Genomic DNA, 24,708 nt, shown 5'->3' on the forward strand with positions numbered 1-24,708 from the left:
AAGGTTCAAAAGTGGCGCAATTTCCCTTTAAACCAAGTCGATTATTTTTCTTCCCTCCTCTCCGATAGAGGGAGAACTTTTGGGTTTGGGTTGGTGTTTGTTTTTGTAGACTGCATTCTGAACTCGGGAGGAAGGATTCTTCGTGTGTATTCAACAAAATAACTGCTAGCTAGCTCGAAAAACGACTGCGTAAATTCACATTTAGCCAAGATTTGAAAGTAGTTACACGCATTTGGCTCCTTTTCAAATTGGTAAAATAACATCAGGGTACATAGCTAATCAGTCGTCGTCTGGCTGGACCTTTGTGGAGCAAGGTGCTTCTGAATAGCTAGCTAGCTAACGTTAGCTAATAGGATTCAAAAGAACAACTAGAAGCTAGGTTGCTGGCTAGCCAGAAAGCCGGGGGAATCAGCACCACGGGGAGCCGGGGCCCGAGAGGGAGCCATCCAGGCCCGCGGCTTGATGTACCCTGCCTGCCTCGCCCCAGCAACCCACAATGGGGGAGACCAAAGTCATATATCACCTCGACGACCAGGAAACACCCTACCTGGTCAAATTGGCAGTGCCCGCGGACAGGGTCACACTTGCGGACTTCAAAAATGTTCTTAAGAAACCCAACTACAAGTTCTTCTTCAAATCTATGGATGACGATTTTGGGTGAGCATTATTATCAAGCAGCGTATTATGGTAGATAACTACTGTATGTAGCGAGCTATACTTTCAGTCTAAACCACAGATGAAATAATCTAATCTTTTTCAAAACTGTTACTAAAGCCAACTAGCCAACGTCTCAAAGTTCATCATCATGAATGATGATCATGGCTTGAGTTTTATTCCTTTGTTTAGCATTATTCGTCTCTCTGCTCTATTTCTTTTGGTTGTGACTAACGTAAGTTAGCTACAACAGCCACAAAGTTAGGTCTGGCAGAATTAACGTTAATACATAATCGTGTAACCGACAATTATGGGTAATAGCCATGACCAAAGTAATGTAGTCGTTTAAATACATTTATTTTAGTAGGGGGGTGGATTTAACGTACTTTTCAAGTAAATATAATTTACCCAATAGCAGTTACTTATTTTACTGTACATCATTTTAGGAGTAGAACTGCAGGCAAGGAGAAACTATAGTAATTTCCAAAAGTTCCCAGCGGTCAAAACCATGAATTTTCGAGCTGTCGTTAAAGCTGTGTTGTATTTTTAAAAGATGCATTACAACAAGCTCAAAACATTTTGGAATAAAAATGATACATTTGACAATAACCGTGACCATTTGCATTACAATTAATGTTACCCAAAATGCCATAATCGTTACAGCCATACACAGTCAAAATTCCCAATAATCGTGAAACAAAGGAGATGATGATCTCCTCTCTGCCCAGAAAACTACAATTCAAGCTACCATTCACCAACTCTGCGAGCATTATGTCAAAATACATTCTTTACTCAACAAATACGCCAGCAACTATCATCATTTACTGCCGTTAAGGCCTGTATGTACTTCCAAAAAAAGTATAAATAAACACTTACTAGCAACCGAAACATTGAATTGTTTTTTTTTGTTGCAAGAGGTGCATATTTTCAATCTACTGGTGATGTGTGCAACTTAATCACCTGCACATAGTTCTTACATAGTTGGTTAGTAATAAAACGTCACAATGAGTACGTTTACATGCACAGTAATAATTCAATATTAAACTGATTATGGCAGTAGGCAGATTATGCAATAGTCATGCAAACATCTTCCTCTGCTTATTTTAAAACCCATTGCAGTCTAAGGCCTGTCTACGGGAAGAGTGGTTCTACTAAGCTATATGGAATTGTTTTAAGGTCATACCAAGGATCATTTAGCTATTTGATTTAGAATTTTAACACCCCTTGAAGTATAATAAAAAAGATACATATTTATTTGATAACCTTTATTTGGCCTTACTGCGATTAGCACATACAAATGCATTGAATAACAGATTTGCTACATGGAACAGATAGTCCCCCCCCCAAAAAAAGAAAATCGAAAGGAAGTTTGTTTTTAAGTGTCTGTCCTATATCTGAGAGATAAAAGAAAGATCAGGAAACATTGAATTTATTTTTTATTTTTAACATGTATTTAACCCCATACTTTTGGCACTAAACAGTCTCCATATATATTTCCATTCATTTTTTTCAACTAATACCAGGGGACCTTCAGATGAGTCTTGTGAGGCCCATGGGTGTCCTAGAACAAAACTCCACAGAGGGTGTGTTCCATTAGTGTGTAGCCCAAACTTTTCGGATGCTACAGACAGAAGTTGGCAGATTGGCTGCACCGACTTCAAACGAGTCCCAAGACTCGTGTGGGGGTCTTAGAGCAAAACGGACAACACCATGGTGTTTGTGAGAGTCACATTTTTCCATAGAGGCGTAGGCCAAACCATTTGGACGCTACAGATTGTGTTGGAAGACTGATTTTCGGGATGTCTTATGGTCTGACCAACACCGCTCTAACTGAATTGAGACACTTCCAATACAAAAAACTATCTCTAGCTTAAACGGACAGATGTTGTTATTATTATGCTAATTATATTTGCACGGGGGCGTGGACATCAACTCTATGGGGCTAATCGGTGTAAGTTCAAAATCTAAGTAAGCATACGTCGATTAAAACACCTGGTTTTCTGATCAATCTTTCAAATTACGAAAACATGTAAATGCCTTAATCGGCGTTCCAGCTGTGTATTTGATCTGTGCATGTGCTAGCACCAGCCGAGCGAGCCTCCCTCTTTAGCGCGAGTGAAGTAAGTTCGAAACACCTGAATCTGTGTGTCTTAAAGTAGTTTTCAGATGCAAACTATATTTCTGACCTCTGAATCAAATATGCTTCCCAAAAATAACATGGTTGCTGTGGTAAAACATTTTATTATGATTGGCGATTTTCTGCATTTATCAGAGTGCCATCCGGTAGCCTGATTTCAGATGTGTCCGTGTAAAAAGGATTATTATGGAAATCGTTCTTTTTGCAAAGCATGTACATGTTTTAATGAAACTATTATATCAATCTAACTATCCACAATATTAACGCTTGCGTCCCACCCTAGTCAACAGCCAGTGGAATCGCGTCGCGCGAAATACAAATACCTCATAAATGCTATAACTTCAATTTCTCAAACATATGACTATTTTACACCATTTTATAGATACACCTCTCCTGAATCGAACCACGTTGTCCGATTTCAAAAAGGCTTTTTTACAGCAAAAGCAAAACATTAGATTATGTTAGGAGAGTACCCAGCCCAAAATAATCACACTGCCATTTTCAAAGCAACTAGCATGCATCACAAATACCCAAAACACAGCTAAATGCAGCACTAACCTTTGACAATCTTCATCAGATGACACTCCTAGGACATCATGTTACATAATACATGCATTTGTTTGTTCGATAAAGTTCATATTTATATATAAAAACAGCATTTTACATCGGCGCGTGACGTTCAGAAAATATTTTCCCTCAAATGCTTCCGGTGAATCAGCGCTACAATTTACAAAATTAATATTCGAAAACATTGTTAAAATGTTATATTGTCATTCAAAGAATTATAGATTAACATCTCGTGAATGCAACCGCATTGCCAGATTTAAAAATAACTTTACTGGGAAATCACACTTTGCAATAAACGAGGTGCTATGCTCAGAAAAATAGGCTACAAAAGGCAGCAGCAACATAGATTATGTTAGGAGAGTACCAAGCCCAAAATAATCAGGTTAGCGCCATCTTGGAACCATCTAAAATCAAATATACTATTGTAAATATTCCCTTACCTTTGATTATCTTCATCAGAAGGCACTTCCAGGAATCCCAGGTCCACAACAAATGTAGTTTTGTTCGAAAAAGTTAATAATTTATGTCCCAATAGCTCCTTCTTGTTAGCGCGTTCCGAAGGCTACTCATAATGTATGAGGCGCACGGGACTTGTCGTCACGAATGTGCAAAAAATATATATTTACGTTCGTTCAAACATTGTATAACATAAATCTTTAGGGCCTTTTTCAATCAGAGCTTAAATAATATTCAAGGCGGACGATTGCATTGTCTTACTAAACGTTTCGGAACGAAAGGGTACCCACGGGCGCCCGCGTCATAGTAGTAATGGCCCTCACTCTATGACCAACTTTCCAGGCCTCTCGTTCGGTCAGTTTTTACCGGAGAAGACTCAAACCACTTTGTAAAGACTGTTGACATCTAGTGGAAGCCTTAGGAAGTGCTAAATGAATCCTAACTGACGGTGTGTTTCATAGGCAAAGTGTTGAAGGTGATTCCACAAATCAGATTTCCACTTCCTGCATGGAATCTTCTCAGGTTTTGGCCTGCCAAATTAGTTCTGTTATACTCACAGACACCATTCAAACAGTTTTAGAAATTTTAGGGTGTTTTCTATCCAAATCTACTAATTATATGCATATTCTAGTTACTGGGCAGGAGTAGTAACCAGATTAAATCGGGTACGTTTTTTTATCCGGCCGTGCAAATACTGCCCCCTAGCCCCAACAGGTTGTAACCGTACTCTACGGTGCAGAGCGTTACATTTTAAATGTGAATGATTCTCATTGCGATACGGCTCTAGAAATCTAAATTATTTTGCAAATGCAAAATACACTGTCGTAACCCTATAAAGGTGTGTATCAATTTCATGTTTTTTGATAATTATTTCTCGCTGATATGAAAGATAAGGTCCGTATGCTTCCAAAACCTTACCGCAAGCGATGCGTGTTAATGTTCAGACCGAGCGTCGGGGCTCATAACAGAACTTCCCGTAATAAAGACCCCATCGTCCAATGACTCTGATGTGTAATGGAACTGAGTCATGATCAAAGGGTAGTCAGAACTAGCTCCACAACTTTTCAGATTATTCAACATTTAGCTTTATCAGAGTTACACAGCAAGTAACTGCATGCTTTTCATGATCAGTAAATATAAATTGATCATGTAATTTCATATAATTGAGTGTAACGTTAGCCCATCCATTTGGAATGTAGCTAGTTAGCTAAGCAAACAATGTGTCATTTAGCTTGCTTCATCAGAGATTAGGCTTTTTGGAAAGAGCTTGACATTGTCAAGTAAAGTTGTCAGTCGGACTTCTGCCATCGCCACTACAGTGCCTTTATAAATGTGTTCATCTCCCTTGGCGTTTTTCCTATTTGTTGCATTACAACCTGTAATTTAAATTTGATTTTTATTTAGATTTCATGTAATGGACATACACAAAATAGTCCAAATTGGTGAAGTGAAATGAAAAAAAGAACTTGTTTAAAAAAATTCTACAAAATAAAAAACGGAAAAGGGGTGCGTGCATATGTATTCACCCCCTTTGCTATGAAGCCCCTAAATAAGATCTGGTGCAACCAATTACCTTCAGAAGTCACATAATTAGATTGCACACAGGTGGACTTCATTTAGGTTTCACATGATCTCAGTATATATACACCTGTTCTGAAAGGCCCCAGAGTCTGCAACAAGGGGCACCATGAAGACCAAGGAGCTCTCCAAACAGGTCAGGGACAAAGTTGTGGAGAAGTACAGATCAGGGTTGGGTTATAAAATATCAGAAACTTTTAACATCCCACGGAGCACCATTAAATACGTTATTAAAAAATTGAAAGAATATGGCACCACAACAAACCTGCCAAGAGAGGGCTGAACACCAAAATTCACAGACCAGGCAAGGAGGGCATTAATCAGAGAGGCAACAAATAGACCAAAGATAACCCTGAAGGAGCTTCAAGGCTCCACAGTGGAGATTGGAGTATCTGTCCATAGGATCACTTTAACCTCTTGGGGCTAGGTGGGACGCTAGCGTGCCACCCGTGGTGCACTCCATCAACAGCAGGTGCATTTCAAGAGCGGCAAATTTGAATCCAAATAAATGTCAAAATTCAAATTTTTCAAAAATACAACTATGTTACACCATTTGAAAGATAAACATCTCCTTATCTAACTAACGTTTTACGATTTCAAAAAGGTTTTACGGCGAAAGCATAAATTTAGAGTATGTTAGGACAGTACATTTACAAGAGTTGTGTGTAATGTTTTGTCAAGTCAAAGACAGGGTCACCAAAACCATAAAACCAGCTAAAATGATGCACTAACCTTTTACAATCTCCATCAGATGACACTCCTAGGACATTATGTTAGACAATGCATGCATTTTTAGTTCTATCAAGTTCATATTTATATACAAAAACAGCGTTTTACTATGGCATTGATGTTGAGGAAATCGTTTCCCTCCAATAACCGGCAGTCAAGTCAGCGTCAGAAATTAAATAATTAAAATTAGAAAACATTGGTAAAATATTATATTGTCATTTAAAGAATTATAGATTTACATCTCTTGAACGCAATCAACTTGCCCGATTTAAAAATAACCTTACTGGGAAATCACACTTTGCAATAATCTGAGCACTGCGCCCAGAAAAATACGCGTTGCGATACAGACTAGACGTCATGTTGGGGAGATCTAAAATCGAAAATACTATGTAAATAATCCATTACCTTTGATTCTCTTCATCAGATGTCACTTCCAGGTATCACAGGTCCATAACGAATGTAGTTTTGTTCAAAAAAGCTCATCATTTATGTCCAAAAATCTCCGTCTCGTTAGCACATGATGTAAGCCAGCCGGACTTCTCGTCATGAACGAGGGGGGAAAAAATATATTTCCGTTGCGTTCAAACATGTCAAAGCGTTGTATAGCATAAATCATTAGGGCCTTTTTTAACCAGAACATGAATAATATTCAAGGTGGACGAATGCATACTCTTTTATAACGTATTGGAACGAGGGTACCCAACATGAACTAGCGCGCCAGGTGTCTAATGGGACATCACCGTTCCATGGCTCTTGTTCGGTCAGATCTCCCTCCAGAAGACTCAAAACACTTTGTAAAGGCTGGTGACATCTAGTGGAAGCAATAGGAAGTGCCAAAATATTCCTAAACCCCTGTGTTTTTCAATGGGATAGGTTTAAAGTCAATACAACACATCAGGTATCCACTTCCTGTCAGAAAATGTCTCAGGGTTTTGCCTGCCAAATGAGTTCTGTTATACTCACAGACACCATTCAAACAGTTTTGGAAACTTTAGAGTGTTTTCTATCCATATATAATAAGTATATGCATATTCTAGTTACTGGGTAGGATTAGTAACCAGATTAAATCGGGTACATTTTTTTTATCCAGACGTGCAAATGCTGCCCCCTAGACCCAACAGGTTAAGCCATACACTCCACACTGGGCTTTACGGAAGAGTGGCCAGAAAAAAAGCCATTGCTTAAAGAAAAAAAATAAGCAAACATGTTTGGTGTTCACCAAAGGGCATGTGAGAGACTAAAATTGAGCTTTTTGGCCATCAAGGAAAACGCTATGTCTGGCGCAAACCCAACACCTCTCATCACCCTGAGAACACCATCCCATGAAGCATGGTGGTGGCAGCATCATGCTGTGGGGATGTTTTTCATTGGCAGGGACTGGGAAACTGGTCAGAATTGAAGGAATGATGGATGGCGCTAAATACAGGGAAATTCTTGAGGGACACCTGTTTCAATCTTCCAGAGATTTGAGACTGGACAGAGATTCACCTTCCAGCAGGACAATGACCCTAAGCATACTGCTAAAGCAATACTCGAGTGGTTTAAGGGGATACATTTCAATGTCTTGGAATGGCCTAGTCAAAGGCCAGACCTCAATCCAATTGAGGATCTGTGGTATGACTTAAAGATTGCTGTACACCAGCGGAACCCATCCAACTTGAAGGACCTGGAGCAGTTTTGCCTTGAAGAATGGGCAAAAATCCCAGTGGCTAGATGTGCCAAGCTTATAGAGACACCCCAAGAGACTTGCAGCTGTAATTGCGGCAAAATGTGGCTCTACAAAGTATTGACTTTGGGGGCGTGAATAGTTATGCATGCTCAAGTTTTCAGTTTTTTTTGTCTTCTTTTTTTCTTGTGAAACAAGAAATATTTAGCATCTTCAAAGTGGTAGGCATGTTGTGTAAATCCAATTATACCCCCCCCCCCCCCCCCCAAAATCAATTTTAATTCCAGGTTGTAAGGCAACAAAATAGGGAAAATGCCAAGCCACTGTATATACTTAGTGTACAAAACATTAGGAACATTCTGCTAATAGACTTGGGTGGTATACCGTATATACCCTATACCGGGGTATTTGTAAATAGCCACGGGATGTTTTTTTTTCAATACCATTGAAACAATTTCTTTGAAGTTTTTTAATAAATTAATATTTGTTGATACTTTTGAAGTAAATACCTGTAGTCACCTTGTGTCAACTGCAACGCTGCTGGGTTTTACATGCTCAACAGTTTCCTGTGTGTATCAAGAATGGTCCGTAACCCAAAGGATAACCAGCCAACTTGACACAGCTGTGGGAAGCATTGGAGTCAACATGTGCCAGCATCCATGTGGAACTGTTTCGACACTTTGTAGAGTCCATGCCCAGACGAATTGAGGCTGTTCTGAGGGCAGAGGGGGGGTGTGGCCAATGGCTCTGTCTCCGACTGAAATTTTAGAGGCCGACCTCTTGGCCGCAGAGGCAAAATGTTGCTGTTATTACTCTCTAGAGGCGATTGACGCACTGGTGCCTAAATACCTATCAAAATCCGGCAGTTTATGCTAGAGGTACCGTATCTGTTTTTTGCATTGGATCCGTCTAAATCCACCATGAAAAAGTATTTTCCCCTTTCTGATTTCTTTTTGTTTTTGCATGTTTTTGATACTGAATGTTATCAGATCTTTAACCAAAACCTAATATTATATAAAGGGAACATGAGTTTACTAATAACAAAAAAAAAAGTACTTATTTTATTTATTTAATTAACAAAGTTATGCAACACCCAATTCCTCTTTGTGAAAAAGTAATTTCCCCCTTACACTCAATAACTGGTTGTGCCACCTTTAGCTGTAATGACTCCAACCAAATGCTGTTGTTGATCGGTCTCTCACATCGCTGTGGGGTGATTTTGGCCCACTCTTGCATGCAGAACTGCTTTAACTCAACGACATTTGTGGGTTTTCAAGCACGAACTGCTCATTTCAAGTCCTGCCACAATATCTCAATTGGGATTAGATCTGAACTTTGACAAGGCCATTCCAAAACGTCAAGTTCATTGCTTTTTAACCATTTTCATGTAGACTTGATTGTGTGTTTTGGATCATTGTCTTACTGCATGACCCAGCTGCGTTTCAGCTCACGGATGGATGGCCTGACATTGTCCTGTATAACTCTCTGATGGAGAACAGAATTATTGGTTCCTTCTGTTAAGGCAAGTAGTCAGGAAAGCATCCCCAAACCATCACACTACCACCACCACCATGCTTGACCGTTGGTATGAGGTTTTTATTGTGGAATGCAGTGTTTGGTTTGATGGGTGATTAGTTGTTCGATGGGGTTGAGGTCATGGCTCTGTGCAGGCCAGTCAAGTTCTTCCACACCGATCTCAACAAACCAGTTCTGTATGGACCTCGCTTTGTGCACAGGGGCATTGTCATGCTGAACTAGGAAAGGGCTTTCCCCAAGCTGTTGCCACAAATTTGGAAGCACAGAATCGTCTGGAAAGTCATTGTATGCTGTAGCGTGGAGATTTCCCTTCACTTGAACTAAGGGGCCTAACCCGAACCATGAAAAAACAGCCTCGGACTATTATTCCTTCTCCACCAAACATTACAGTTGGCAATATGCATTCGGGCAGGTAGCGTTCTCCTGGCATCTGCCAAATCCAGATTCGTCCGTTGTACTGCCAGATGGTGAAGCTTGATTCATCACTCCAGAGAACGAGTTTCCGCTGCTCCAGAGTCCAATGGTGGCGAGCTTTACGCCACTCCAGCTCCACTCCGACAAACAGTTATTGTGCTGACGTGGCTTCCAGGCAGTTTGACATACTATTAGATTAGTTTAGCATATTTCTTTGGAGTGGTTGCAACGATTTAGAAGCAGCGTGAATATAGGGGAAACACTTTAGAAACATTTGTGAAAGTTAGAAAAGTATATTTTCAACCACAACTCCTGCAGCCTTGTTAGCATGCTCAAGCGTACCTGCTCGAGTTGAGGACTCACAGGACGGTGTATTATATTCGATTATGCTGTGGCTTTTTCTCAAATGAGTCCATCTCCCATTCATCACAGAAAATGTCTTCACTTAGATTTTTGAGTGAACTATCACTTTAACATCAGGAATGTGCTTTGGATAAAGTTTTGGGTGTTTTAAAATACGGTAGGCTCTATATCAGAGCCATGTCAGAAATAGGTTACCTCAGTGTGGACCACTTTAGTTAAGTGAAACACTTCAATGGTCTGTTTTGGAGAATGGCTTAAGGCATCCGCATGCTTCCCAGCTGAAACATTTAGTGATATTTTTGTTTGTTTTGGTGTTCGGCAAGGCATTTTTTTTTTTTTGTGCTCACATTTTTTATCGAGGCAAGCCCGATGTTGGTCGAAGTAGTAGCTCCGGTGATTGGTCAACAGTAGGGATTATTCAATGTTGTCATTCAATGAGACAAATCGCATATGCACATTTTTGTTTCACTTGAGAAATACTGCTCCACATATCTTAATGTAAAATTGTGCGACTAAGATTTCTTGAGTCATCTTCGATTAATTCTGACTCTCTTGAGGAAGTGTTTCAAAACTGACAAATAGTACTATTGCCATTTTTTTGTTTTTCAGGCGAAGCCCTTTTTAAGGGAGTATGCGAGCACACTGATTTGTTTTGCCTGTCTGAGTATGGTTAGGCGCCAGCCTAACTGAAGCTTGCTGACGCCTTTATGCCTAGCTGTCTAGCAAGACAGTGGAGAAATACAAAGTATTTTGCCAGATTGAGCTCCTGGTAGAATTCCAACTCCTCTGAGGGTCAGGATTGAGGGGTTCATATACAGTACCAGTGAATAGTTTGGACACCTACCCATTCCATTTTTTGTAGTTTTATTTTTTTACTATTTTCTACATTTTAGAATAATAGTGAAGACATCAAAACTATGAAATGACAATGGAATCGTGTAGTAACAAAAAGTGTTTAAACAAATCAAAATATATTTTGGATTCTTCAAAGTTGCCATCCTTTCCCTTGATGACAGCTTTGCACACTCATGGCATTTTCTCAACCAGCTTCATGAGGAATGCTTTTCCAACAGTCTTGAAGGAGTTCCCACATATGCTGAGTGCTTGTGGGCTGCTTTCCCTTCACTCTGTGGTCCAACTCATCCCAAACCATCTCAATTGGGTTGAGGTCGGGTGATTGTGGAGGCCAGGTGATCATCACTTTCCTTCTTGGTCAAATAGACCTTACACGGCCTGGAGGTGTGTTTTGGGTCATTGTCCTGTTGAAAAACAAATGATAGTCCCACTAAGCACAAAACAGATGGGATGGCGTATCGCTGCAGAATGCTGTGGTAGCCATGCTGGTTAAGTGTGCCTTGAATTCTAAATAAATCACATACAATGTTACCAGCAAAGCACCATCACACCACCTCCATGCTTCATGGTGGGAACCACACATGCAGATATCATCCGTTCACCTACTCTGCGTCTCACAAAGACACTGCGGTTGTAACCAAAAATCGCAAATTTAGACATCAGACCAAAGGACAGATTTCTACCGGTCTAATGTCCATTGCTCGTTTTTCTTGGCCCAAGCAAGCGTCTTATTATTGGTGTCCTTTAGTAGTGGTTTCTCTTGAGCAATTTGACCGTGAAGGTCTGATTCACGCAGTCTCCTCTGAACAGTTGATGTTGAGATTTGTCTGTTACTTGAACTCTGAAGCATTTATTTGGCCTGCAATCTGAGGTGGAGTTAACTCTAATGAACTTATCCTCTGCAGCAGAGAACTCTGGGTCTTCTTTTCCAGTGTCGGTTCTCATGAGAGCCAGTTTCATCATAGCGCTTTATGGTTTTTGCGACTGCACTTGAATAAACTTTCAAAGTTCTTGAAATGTTCCATATTGACTGACCTTCATGTCTTAAAGTAATGATGGACTGTCATTTCTCTTTGCTTATTTGAGCTGTTCTTTCCATAATATGGACTTGGTCTTTTACCAAACAGGGCGATCTTCTGTATAACCCCCACCTAGTCACAACGTTGGCTCAAACGCATTAACCTTTCTGGCGCAGGCGTTCCGCTAGCTTACCCACCTCAACAACATCCGGTGAAATTGCAGAGCACCAAACTCAAAATACAGAAATGGTCACAATAAACATGAATAAAAATACAAGTGTAATACATTGGCTTAAAGATTAACTTCTTGTTAATCCAGGCACTTTGTCAGTTATCAAAAATGCTTTACGGCGAAAGCATACAATGCGATTTATCTGAGGATAGCGCCCCGCTTACAAAAGCATACAAACATTATCCAACCTAGTGGAGGAGTCACAAAAGTCAGAAATAGCGATAAAATGAATCACTTACCTTTGAAGATCATCTGGTTGCATCTGGTTAAAGTCCCTCTTTATATCCCAAAAACTCAGTTTTGTTGGCACGTTTTTGTTCAGTAATCCACTGGCTCAAAGGCGGTCAAAACATGCAGACGAATATATACTAATAGTAATGGTAAAGTTCATTGTAACATGTCAACGAGGTTTATAATTAATCCTTAGGTTGTCAATTGTCTAAATAATCAATAATATTTCAACCGGACAATGGCGTATTCAATAGAAAGGAAAAACAATGAAGGGTGCGCACTCGGTCACGCGCTCAAATCAGCACTGCATGATTCTACAGTCCACTGACAGAAAGGTCTCATTCTTCTTAATTTTTCTGAAAACAAGCCTGAAACAATGTCTAAAGACTGTTGACATCTAGTGGAAGCCATAGGAACTGCAATCTTGGTCCTAACCCATTAGATACTCTATAGGCATTCAATTGAAAACCACCCACATCAAAAAAAATCCCACTTGCTGGATGGATTTTCCTTAGGTTTTCGCCTGCCATATCAGTTCTGTTATACTCACAGACATTATTTTAACAGTTTTGGAAACTTTAGAGTGTTTTCTATCCAAATCTATGCATATCCTAGCTTCTGGGCCTGAGTAACAGGCAGTTTACTTTGGGCACACTTCTCATCCAGATGTTGAAATACTGCCCCCAAGCCATAAGAAGTAAAGAAATTCCACAAATTAACTTTTAACAAGGCACACCTGTTAATTGAAATGCATTCCAGGTGACTACCTCATGAAGCTGGTTGAGAGAATGCGAAGAGTGTGCAAAGCTGTCATCATGGCAAAGGGTAGCTACTTTGAAGAATCTCAAATATAAAATATTTTGGTTTGTTTTTAAACTTTTTTGGGGTTACTACATGATTCCATTGTGTGTCATTTCATTGTTTTGATGTCTTGACTATTACTCTACAATAGAGTAAAAATAAAGAAAAACCCTTGAATGAGTAGGTGTCCAAACTTTTGACTGGTACTGTATTTGATTTCAAACCGGTCTGCAAATTGCATTGAAGAACTCTATTGACATCGTGTTAGATTGGAATTTGAGACTGCATGTTTGTTTGTTGTGTTTAACCTCCACACACACATACATATTGAACAAAAATGTATATGCAATAATTTCAAAGATTTTACTGAGTTTCAGTTCCAATAAGGTAATTGGTCAATTGAAATAAATAAATTAGGCCTTAATCTATGGATTTCACGTGACTGGGAATACAGATATGCATCTGTTGGTCACAGATGCCTTTTTAATAAAGGTAGGGGCGTGGATCAGAACCAGAAAGCCAGTCCCTACCTGTGACCACCATTTTTCTCATGCAGCATGATATATCTCCTTAGCATAGAGTTGTTGATTGTGGAATGTAGTCCCACTCCTCTTCAATGGCTGTGCGAACTTGCTTGATATTGGTGGAAACTGTAACACGCTGTCGTGCACGTCGATCCATAGAATCCCAAATATGCCCAATGGGTGACATGTCTGGTAAGTATGAAGGCCATGGAAGAACTGGGACATTTTCAGCTTCTGGGAATTGTGTACAGATCCTTGTGACATGGCGTCTTGCATTATTATGCTGAAACATGAGGTGATGGTGGTGGATGAATGGCACGACAATGGGCCTCAGGATCTCGTCACGGTATCTCTGCTTTCATATTGCCGTCAATAAAATGCAATTGTGCTCGTAGCTTATGCCTGCCCATAACACAACCCCACCAGCACCATGGGGCACTCTGTTCACAACGTTGACATCAGCAAACCGCTCGCCCACACAACGCTGTACGCTGTCTGCCATTTACCCAGTACAATTGAAACCGGGATTTATCCGTGAAGCGCACTTCTCCAGAGTGCCATTGGCCATCGAATATGAACATTTGCTCACTGAAGTCAGGTCAATTCTTTGGTTGTGCAAACCCATAGTATCATCAGGGTGGCTGATTTCAGACCATCCCGCAGGTGAAGAAACCGGATGTCGAGGTCCTGGGTTGGCATGGTTACATGTGGTCTGCGGTCGTGAGGCCGGTTGGACATACTTCCAAATTCTCAAATGACTTTGGAGGTGGCTTATGGTAGAGAAATGAACATTCAATTCTCTGGCAACAGCTCTGGTCGATATTCCTGCGGTCTTCATGCCAATTGCACGCTCCATCAAAACTTGAGACATCTCTGGCATTGCACGTTTTAGAATTGCTTTTTATTGTCCCCAGCACAAGCTCCACCTGTGTAATGATCATGCTGTTTAATCAGCTTCTTGATAGTCCATCCACCTGACAGGTGTGGCATATCTTGGCAAAGGAGAAATGTTCACTAACAGGGATGTAAACAAATTTGTGCACAGTTTTGAGAGAAATAAGCTTTTTGTGCGTATGGAACATTTCTGGGATCTTTTATTTCAGCTTCATGAAACATTGGTCCAACACTTTGACGTTGTTTTATATTTTTGTTCAGTGTGGTAACTTTTAACTAGCTAGCACAGTGATGTAACAAATGAGAGTGCAGAAGCTGGAAGCGTTAGGCCAATATGTTTTTACCATCAGACTAATTATTAGAATGTCTTTGTGGTATTGGTCCAAAGCAGGGATTTTAGACGGTTTTCCTATTGTTGGGAGTGTTTCTATGTGTTTGTGCATTCCTTACCAGCATTTGTGTACACATGGTGAGTCAATGTTGTTCTCTCTTTCCCTTGCAGGGTAGTGAAAGAAGAGATATCTGATGACAATGCCAAACTACCTTGTTTTAATGGCCGTGTGGTATCTTGGGTAAGCGCACACACACACACACACACACTTCATCTTTGTCTTAAGTGTTTGTCAATGACAACCATCTGTTGGGGCTGCTATTGACCCCAAACAGCACTCCATCCCTAGAGAGAAGCCCCACCCATCTGTTTGATAATATCATTACTACATAATGATGTTAGGAATAACAATGGCGCGCGCACGCACACACACACACACACACACACACACCCAGTCTCTCACGCATTCTGTATCTCGTCAATCTTTCTAACTCCCTTCCAAATACACTAGTTATTTATGTCTCTGTAAAACTCCTACATTTCTCATCTCACACACGGACCAATGATCCAATCTCTCCATGACTGAGCCATCTGGTTCTTTGCTCTGCCTCTCTTTTATCCTCGGTTTGTCCGTTTTGAGATCTGATTAAGAGAAACTGAAATCACAGGATCGTAGACATCACTCCAAAATAAAGGGCTTCACTGCGCCTAATGAGGAGATTGAATCACAAGTCACAGAGCGGCGAAATAAAGGAGGGGTTTGTTTAAGAAGGAAATGGTTTGTGTGGGGGGAGGGGGAGGTGGTAGGCCAACACTGTTACTATAACTAGGGAAATCTCTGGGCCCTAGTTATTGGCTTTATTCCGTACAGTGCGTGGTCAAGAAAGGAATGACAGTCGTCTCTGTTCGTGTTTCTGTGCGTTCATCTCAGTTTTAATGTCACGTGCACAAGTGCAGTGAAATGCCTTTCTGGCAAGCTCTAAACCCAACAGTTCAGTAATCGACATCAATGTAGGACTGAAAAGAACATGAGAGAACAAAAATCTGTCTGGATGTGTGATTGGCCGTGACAGTGTCACTGCCAATCTGATCAGGCTAAATGTATTAAGTTCTAGTGAAATGTTTGGTATCCAGGGTGTCTCTGTCTGTCACCAAGGTTACAGACCTGGCTTGCTGTAACATGTATTTGTAAAAAAAATTTAATGTAAATCAAATTTGAATGATTCTTAGATTGAGGGTGTGTGATTCTTAGGGTCTGAAAGTTGGTCTGTCTACCTCTGTGTCCTCAGCTGGTGTCGGGGGACGGTGCTCACTCAGATGGTGGCTCTGTGGTCCAGAGTTTGTCCGAGTTGCCGCCACCCCCCCTGGAGAGGACTGGGGGCATCGGGGAGTCCAGACCCCCCTCTTATCAGTCAGTTCTCTCTAGGTTGTGTGTGTGTGTGTGTTTAGCTGTGTGCGCATTGACTTTGTTTGCATTTCTGTTTGGCTGTGTGTGAGAGATGTTGTGCATGTGAGTAAGTGGGTTTGTCTCCGAGTGTCTTTATTCATCACGACTAAGCCTATAATCTCCATTGTGCTTCTAATGTCTGCTGAATAACCATGACAACGGTGAGCACAACAACATTTTCTCAATGGGAAAATAATGACCTCTGTGTCCCCCCCCTCCTTTCCTCCCCCTCTCCCCCTCCTTTCCTCCCCCTCTCCATTTCTCACTGCAGCGGAAAGGCCACAGGTGGACGAGACTCGTTGGACAACGAGACGGAGACGGGCTCGATGGTGTCCCAGAGGAGAGCGAGGGAGCGACCGCGCCGGAAACACACGCGCGAGCACGGTCAGAGAGCAGTCGGCGCCCTCCAGTTCCTCTCACTCAGAATTTCTCTCTCTTCCTCAGAATTTCTCAACTATGCTGTCCAGTTCCCCGCGTGACACGGGATCTAGCCTAGTTGTTGGATATGTGTATGAGCCGTACGGCCTTGTTCCACCCAGACTAACAAGGGGCAATGTGGAGCTATTACCATCGCTTTATACCTATCCAAACTACATGAAGTGCCCAGAGGCTGATTAGGAACTGAGCCCCTCCCCTGTGTAACTCTTGTCACCTCCTCTCACCCCCTGCAGGTGGGAGGAATGGCTACTCGCGGGTGGGCCGAGGGGCGGAGCTGGGCCAATACGACAGCTGCTCGTCCTTCATGAGCAGCGAGCTGGAGTCCACCAGCTGTTTCGACTCTGAGGATGACGACGCCACCAGCCGGTGAGAACTTCCTAGATAACCATTACGCAACGTTCCGCCAACCTTCACTTTCTTGCCTCCTGTGTATTTTACTTAATACCTTTTGGTTCTCGCAGGTTGTCCTTACCGTAACCCTATTGAACTTTGTCCCCCAGGTTCAGCAGTTCCACAGAACAGAGCTCCTCTCGCCTGATGAGGCGACACCGCCGGCGCCGCCGGAAACCAAAAACATCCAACATGGAAAGGGTGAGATGGGCAGACACACGCCAGGGTTTCCGTTAGCCAGTTATTGCTGGCTTTTGGCCAAATAAAATGAAAAGCCAATAAATATAATTGTTGCCTGCCAAATTGACCGGGAGAACAAAACAACGGTAGGCAGGCTATCAGTGCGTCACCCACCACTTTACAATGTGTGCATTTTGAAAACATTCTTCATATTTTGAGGCATGTCTTCCCTTGCTTGAAAATCCGACCATGGAAACGTGGAGGCAAATATTTTATAAAGATTTCATAGGCGGCACGTGAGTTCTTAAAGTTTAGGGAAGCATGCAGTTTATCCTACGATTTCTACCGATCTGCGTGCCAGTTATGATTTTCATATGCGCGTTTTCATGGAACAGTTTCATTTCAATAACAACGTTTTCATTTCTTAATAATTGTCACGTGGTTAACGGGATACTTTGGGATTTTGGCAATGAGGCCCTTTATCTACTTCCCCAGAGTCAGATGAACTTGTGGATACCAATTTTGTGGCTCTGTGTCCAGTATGAAGTTAGCGTAATGACTGGAAGTCTATGGGTATCTATTTCTCAAATGGCCAGTAAATTAAAATCTCCCCGGTCACGTTGTCCGGTGCCACACACACACACACTTTCTTACTTCTCTCGCCCCCTTTCCCTCTTTCTAGTCGTCATCATTCAGCAGCGTCACAGACTCCACCATGTCACTGAACATCATCACTGTCACTCTGAACATGGGTAAGTATTTCTCTGTGGCTGTCTTTCTCTCTCTCCCTCTATTCTGCTGCCTCTATTTCCTGATAACTTGCAATAAAGCTTTACATAGTCCTCCTGACCACTCATTCTTTTTCATTGTCTCTCTCTCTCTCCCCCCCTCTGTAGAGAAGTATAACTTCCTGGGCATCAGCATCGTGGGGCAGAGCAATGAGAGGGGCGATGGGGGCATCTACATCGGCTCCATCATGAAGGGAGGGGCGGTGGCCGCAGACGGCCGCATTGAGCCTGGAGACATGCTACTGCAGGTGCGTGCTCGTATGTTTTGAGGGTTTGGGACTCTTTGTCACAGCCTTGAAACCAGAGTGACTTAAGTGGCTCCCATTGGACATTACAGCAGGGCGATCAAACGGTTCAAATCAGGGTTGTGTTCACGAAGTACCAAATGGAAGAAAATCGACTGAAGCGAAGGAATCTACTTAAACATGTCCAATAAGAAAATGCTTGTATTTGTTTTCAGTTTCAAAGCATTTTGCTATGGTGAACCCTAATGAGTACGACCCACTTTAGCCCGGCTAAACTCGACCCCAACGATTTACGATGGAGTTGAGCGGGCAACTACTGTGGGCGGACTGGAGCGCTGACGTCACATAAAATAACGTTTTTATCAAAAGCGACTGATTTCAGCACCCAGAACAGCCCACAATTACCCAGAACAGCCCACAATTACCCAGAACAATGCCGTAGAGAGACTGAGAGACTGTCTCCGCCCTCCTAACAGGTGAACGACATCAACTTTGAGAACATGAACAACGACGACGCGGTTCGAGTGCTGAGGGACATCGTACACAAGCCAGGGTGAGTCACACACCAACAAACACACTCAAGTTGCCACAAGTCTTAGGACTTATTAAACCTGTATTTTTAGCTTTCACGATCTTTTGGTGTTGTATTCCATCTGTAAAAAGACAGGTGCAAGTTTTGCCACTTTGCCTAAGCTGTATAAACATGGCGTTGTGAGCATTGCCAGCTCTGTGTTAACTGTGTGTGTAAACTCTGTTTACAGCCCCATCACTCTGACTGTGGCTAAGTGCTGGGACCCTAACCCTCGGAGCTGCTTTGCTCTGCCAAGAAGTGAGTATTCACCTGCCGTGCTTCCTCTCACAACACACCCACGAATGTAAGACAATTTTTGTTCGTTTTTTTGTGTGTGTGTTTTGTGAAGTCTGTGTACTACGTCGAACCCCTTGTTTTTCTCCCCCGACAGGTGAGCCGATCCGGCCCATTGACCCTGCTGCCTGGGTGTCCCACACTGCGGCGATGACAGGGGTGTACCCTGCTTATGGCATGAGCCCATCGATGAGCACGGTCACCTCCACCAGCTCCTCCATCGGCAGCTCTGTCCCCGAGACCGAACGTGAGTCCCACACCTGGGTCCTGTCAAAACTGACCCAATTAAACTGTATTTAAAACACTCTCAATCTTGCTTTATTGTGTCATGAAATCTACAGTTGAGGACAGGCTAGTATGCGAAGGAGCACATAATGTAATGTCTGTCACAAGTTCAGCTAATATTTGAAAGTCCCACAAAACTGCCATACACTGGAAGACCTACGTCCTATCAAAACTGCCATACACTGGAAGACCTACGTCCTATCAAAACTGCCATACACTGGAAGACCTACGTCCTATCAAAACTGCCGCACTGTCCCGTTGTAAACCACGATACCTACCTTCGCTAAGCCCAGTAACCCACCTCCCGATTTTGCTCCTCGCAGGCTTCGACGATTTCCACCTGTCCATCCACAGTGACATGTCAACTGTCGCCAAGGCCATGGCTTCCCCGGAGTCGGGCCTGGAGGTGCGAGACAGGATGTGGCTGAAGATCACCATCGCCAACGCCTTCATAGGTACGCTCACTCTCCTTTTCCTCTCGGTCTCTCTCTACCTCTCTCTCACCGTCCGTCTTCCTGTCCTCTGGTTTTTCACTTTCTCCTTTTTGTCTAGTTGTCTTTCTATATGCCCCCATTTTATGTCTGTCTTTGTCTCTTCTACCTAGTTTGTGGGTTAATTGCCATGGAATGTGTATTTTGTGTCTAGACTCATACGTTTTGTGTTTCTGTATCCAAAGGATCAGATGTGGTGGACTGGCTCTTTCATCACATGGAGGGATTCTCGGACCGACGGGAGGCAAGGAAGTACGCCAGTAACCTGCTCAAGGCCGGCTACATCCGCCACACCGTCAACAAGATCACCTTCTCTGAGCAATGCTACTACACCTTCGGAGACCTCTGTGGCAGTGAGCGTTTTCACTAGATCCTCATTGTATTTCATGGTTTGAAAACGACGCCTAGTCCCTAGCCCTTCTGCGTTTGCAGACAAAACGGCAACATTGATATTCATGATAACTCGATCTCTCTCTCTCTCTCTCTCTTTCAGACATGACCCACCTCTCTCTGCACGACCATGATGGCTCCAGCGGCGGGGCGTCGGACCAGGACACCCTGCCCCCTCTGCCCCACCCTGGGGCGGCCCCCTGGCCCATGTCCCTGCCCTATCAGTTTTCCATCGCCCACCCCTACAACCCCCAGCCCCAACACGACCTGCCCCAGGGCTTCCCGGGAGTAGGGGCGGGCAGTGCCGGCAGCCAACACAGCGAAGGTGAGGAGAGCTGGGACTCACCAGCGGTATTCAATCATACCCAGACACTAAGAGAGGGGGAACTAGTTTGAATTAACCAACACTTCGGCCACTTTGTGAAAAAATCTATCATAATACTATTGTAACAATATTTTTTTGAACTTGTTGGCCAGTAAATATCAATGAATCTGTTGGCCAAGGCATAAATCATGCATCTCTCCCATGAGCCTACCCCAAAACGGGGTCACTGCTTCTTACATCACTGCACTAGCATGCCTGACAGAGCTCACAGTGTAAAATGATGACATAGAAAAACTTGAAAAAATAAGATTAATGACAGGAGTATTGCAGTAATAGATGATGTAATTTTAATGTGTGTTTTCACTCAACATATACAATAATGCACGCAGCAAAGCCAGAACATACACCCAGTCATTCATAATACACTTGCAGTCGTGTATGAAGGATAAATACTTTAGTATAAATAGTGTATTCGGCTGTTTTAGCCACACCCGTTGCTGACGGGTGTATAAAATCGAGCACACCGCCATGCAATCTCCATAGACAAACATTGGCAGTAGAATGGCCTCACTGAAGAGCTCTGTGACTTTCAATGTGGCACCGTCATAGGATGCCACCTTTCCAACAAGTCAGTTCTTCAAATTTCTGCCCTGCTAGAGCTTCCCCAGTCAACTCTAAGTCCTGTTATTGTGAAGTGAAAACATCTAGGCATAACAATGGCTCAGCCGCGAAGTGGTAGGCCACACAAGCTCACAGAACGGGACTGCCGAGCGCTGAAGGGCGTAGCTCGTAAAAATCATCTGTCCTCAGTTGCAACACTCACTACAGCATTCCAAACTGCCTCTGGAAGCCACGTCAGCACAATAAATGTTCGCCAGGAGCTTCATGAAATGGGTTTCCATGGCCGAGCAGCCACACACAAGCCTAAGATTACCACGCGCCATGCCAAGCTTCGGCTGGAGTGGTGTAAAGCTCGCCGTCATTGGACTCTGGAGCAGTGGAAACGCGTTCTCTGGAGTGATGAATCACGCTTCACCATTTGGCAGTCCGACAGACGAATCTGAGTTTGGCGGATGCTAGGAGAACACTACCTGCCCCAATGCATAGTCCCAACTATAATGTTTGGTAGAGGAGGAATAATGGTTTGGGCTAGGCCTCTTAGTTCCAGTGAAGTGAAATCTTAATGATACAACGACATTCTAGACGATTCTGTGCTTCCAACTTTGTGGCAACAGTTTGGGGAAAGCCTTTCCTGTTTCAGCATGACAATGCCCCTGTGCAAAGCGAGGTCCATACAACATCACCTCACCAATGCTCTTGTGGCTGAATGAAAGCAAGTCTTGCAGCAGTGTTCCACCATCTGGTGGAAAGCCTTGCCAGAAGAGTAAAGGCTGTTATAGCGGGGGGGGGGCAAATCTATATTAATGCCCTTGATTTTGGAATGAGATGTTTGACGAGCAGGTGTCCACTTACTTTTGGTTATGTAGTGTAGTTGGATACTAACACACTTTCTTTGTTTCGCTCCCGTCTCCAGGGAGCAGCGGCTCCAACTGCAGTAAGACCGAGGGCCGAGGCGGTGCCGGGGGCTCCAACAAGTCGGGTGGGAGTGGCAGCGAATCAGAGATCAGGAGCCATCGGGTCCCCAGCGAGCGCTCTGTGGCCCCTAGTGAGCGCAGCATCCGCAGTTCCTACAGCCATCGAAGCGCACACTCGTCCCACTCACTGGCCTACAGCCCCGGCTTGGTCTACGGCCCCCCAGGCCTGCCTCCTAACCCCCCCCACCTGGCCACAGCTGCTCCAGGAGCCCCACCAGGCCGACAGCTGGCCAACGCTCCCCCAGAGCTCACCGGCTCCCGCCAGTCCCTGCGCATGGCCGTAGGCAACCGCGGCGAGTTCTTTGTCGACGTCATGTGACGCAGGTTATGTCATAGGCGCTCCACATAATGGTGGTTAGGGATTTTTTTGTTTAGTGCTGAGGGGGACAGACAGGAGGAGGAAGTCTCTAGAAAATCACAGTTGGGATCAATGTCATTTCCTTTTGAATTGCCAGAATTGAAATGGAATTGAGCCCAACCCTGCTGGAAATGTCCTCTTGCTCTTGTGCTCCTGAGGGTGTATCTGATTCGCTATACTTTCTTCAGTGAAGAACCCCCCCACCCTCGCAGATGGAATCAAAGCGCCTTTTCTCATTTTCCTCCCTGTGAGACGAGTTGTGCTTGGGTCGTAACAGGGAGGGAGGCCTGGGGAACAGCTGGGGATGACTTGGCGCTTTTCTACGTGGATGTTTTTCATTTGTTCTTTTCTCTAGCTCCACGTCCTGTCCTCCCCAACCTTAGTCCGCCAGAGACTGTTTTTTTTTGTTGTTTTTTTTACTCCTCGCTCCATACATCCTTTCACCTAAAATTTGAAAATGAACACTAACCTTTGAACCTTACGTGTACTTTGTTTGTTTGTATGACTATGAAAAAGAATGAAAAGTTAAATAATGTAGTGCAAAAGAATTGAGGCCTTTTCTGTTCTTATGTTTTTATCATAGCTGGTTGCCGATACATGTAGTTTCTTTTTCAACCCTTAACATGAGCTTCCAGCTTAGACTGATTTTAAAAGTACATTTTCGTCTTAAGTTTTCTTACCAACTCTTTCACACTACTCCAGTGTTTCCCAAACTCGGTCCTGGGGACCCCAAGGGGTGCACAATTAGCGTTTTGCCCTAGCAGTACACAGCTGATTCAAATAATCAATTTATCATCAAGCTTTGATCATTTGAATCAGCTGTGTAGTGCTACGGCAGAAAGCAAATTGTGCACCCCTTGGGGTCCCCAGGACCGAGTTTGGGAAACACTGCACTACTCTTGAGAAAATGTATTTTTATTTATAAATATAGTTTTATGACTCTAAGTTGGTTGTGTTGTGTTGTGTTTTGTGTGTGCGCACACGCGCAAGAAACCTGGAGTTTTCCCGGTGGGCGTAGGGACATTATTTGCACAAGCAAGGAATTTCAGTCTGAGAAGGAATGTGAAGGCAATATGGCTTGCAGATGTGTGCGTAGGCTTGACCTGACCATGTCTACTATTTTTTTTGTTTGTTCAAGCTTCCTTTGTACTGGGTGACCCGCTGCATCATCAAAAAATTTCCAAATGTAGAGGTCTAGATTTGAGGACACTTTTTTTTTTTATCAGGGGAATATGATATGGGAGCATAACTTGAAGTATTTTGAGATGAACTTGGTAGGTCTGCATCATACATGAATCTGATATGGAATTCCTACATTGTGTAGGGATACAATTGAATGTGCAGGAAACGAAATACTTGTGTTGATATCCTGCTGCAGTAGGGCAAAATAAATGACCAATGTGCTTATCTTCAGGGTGCGGTTTACCCATTCCCAGCTCAGTTTAACGCCCCCCCCCCATATCTTTATTTTATTAACAAACAGAGGCATGCGTACATACAAACTTTTTACATTGCCAGGATTCCTACATAAACTAGCCTTGTTCCTTGTTTCGACCATGACGTTTGTCAGTCGTGACAGTGGTCTAGGAACATATAGAGAAGGAGTTGTCCATAATAATAAATAAACTCCTCCCGAAGTGCGAGGCATTTCATTGTCTGCTTTCTCTGACCTGATGGGAGATCAAAGCAGTGGTGGAGACTTGAGTGGGTGGTCTGGGTTGGAGATTGTTGCGTTTTTATCGCTGTATAGCGCGTTCGTACGGTAGGTGAGGGGGATCCAGTCGAAGTGCAAAACTTGAAAGTACTTGTGGTTTGGTCGAGCGAAATGACACCAGTGCGCTCCGAAGAGGAAAGAACGATATATAGTCTCACATCACTCCCATACCACACAGATTCTATTTTTTTCGTTATAGAGTACTCTTAA

General features: G+C 43.1%; 1 protein-coding gene across 2 annotated transcripts; it reads left to right on the forward strand.

Moving 5' to 3' along the window:
- The first annotated feature begins 70 nt into the window (after nucleotides 1-70).
- On the forward strand, nucleotides 71-24,427 carry LOC106568930 (segment polarity protein dishevelled homolog DVL-3). Of its 2 annotated transcripts, none has more exons than XM_014139767.2 (15): nucleotides 71-657; nucleotides 15,159-15,228; nucleotides 16,277-16,413; nucleotides 16,706-16,818; nucleotides 17,106-17,238; nucleotides 17,373-17,463; nucleotides 18,125-18,194; nucleotides 18,339-18,478; nucleotides 18,952-19,028; nucleotides 19,237-19,304; nucleotides 19,438-19,587; nucleotides 19,949-20,080; nucleotides 20,302-20,469; nucleotides 20,610-20,831; nucleotides 22,366-24,427. In XM_014139767.2, the coding sequence occupies exons 1-15, from the start codon at nucleotides 497-499 to the stop codon at nucleotides 22,743-22,745; spliced, it is 2,112 nt and encodes a 703-aa protein (XP_013995242.1). In that variant the 5' UTR covers nucleotides 71-496; the 3' UTR covers nucleotides 22,746-24,427. The 2 variants fall into 2 exon arrangements, with proteins under 2 accessions (XP_013995242.1, XP_013995243.1); XM_014139768.2 differs by having other exon boundaries at nucleotides 72-657; nucleotides 16,277-16,398.
- Nucleotides 24,428-24,708: the final 281 nt, after the last annotated feature.

The sequence above is a fragment of the Salmo salar genome, chromosome ssa14, assembly GCF_905237065.1.
Source record: "Salmo salar chromosome ssa14, Ssal_v3.1, whole genome shotgun sequence".
In the NCBI taxonomy this organism is placed as follows: domain Eukaryota; kingdom Metazoa; phylum Chordata; class Actinopteri; order Salmoniformes; family Salmonidae; genus Salmo; species Salmo salar.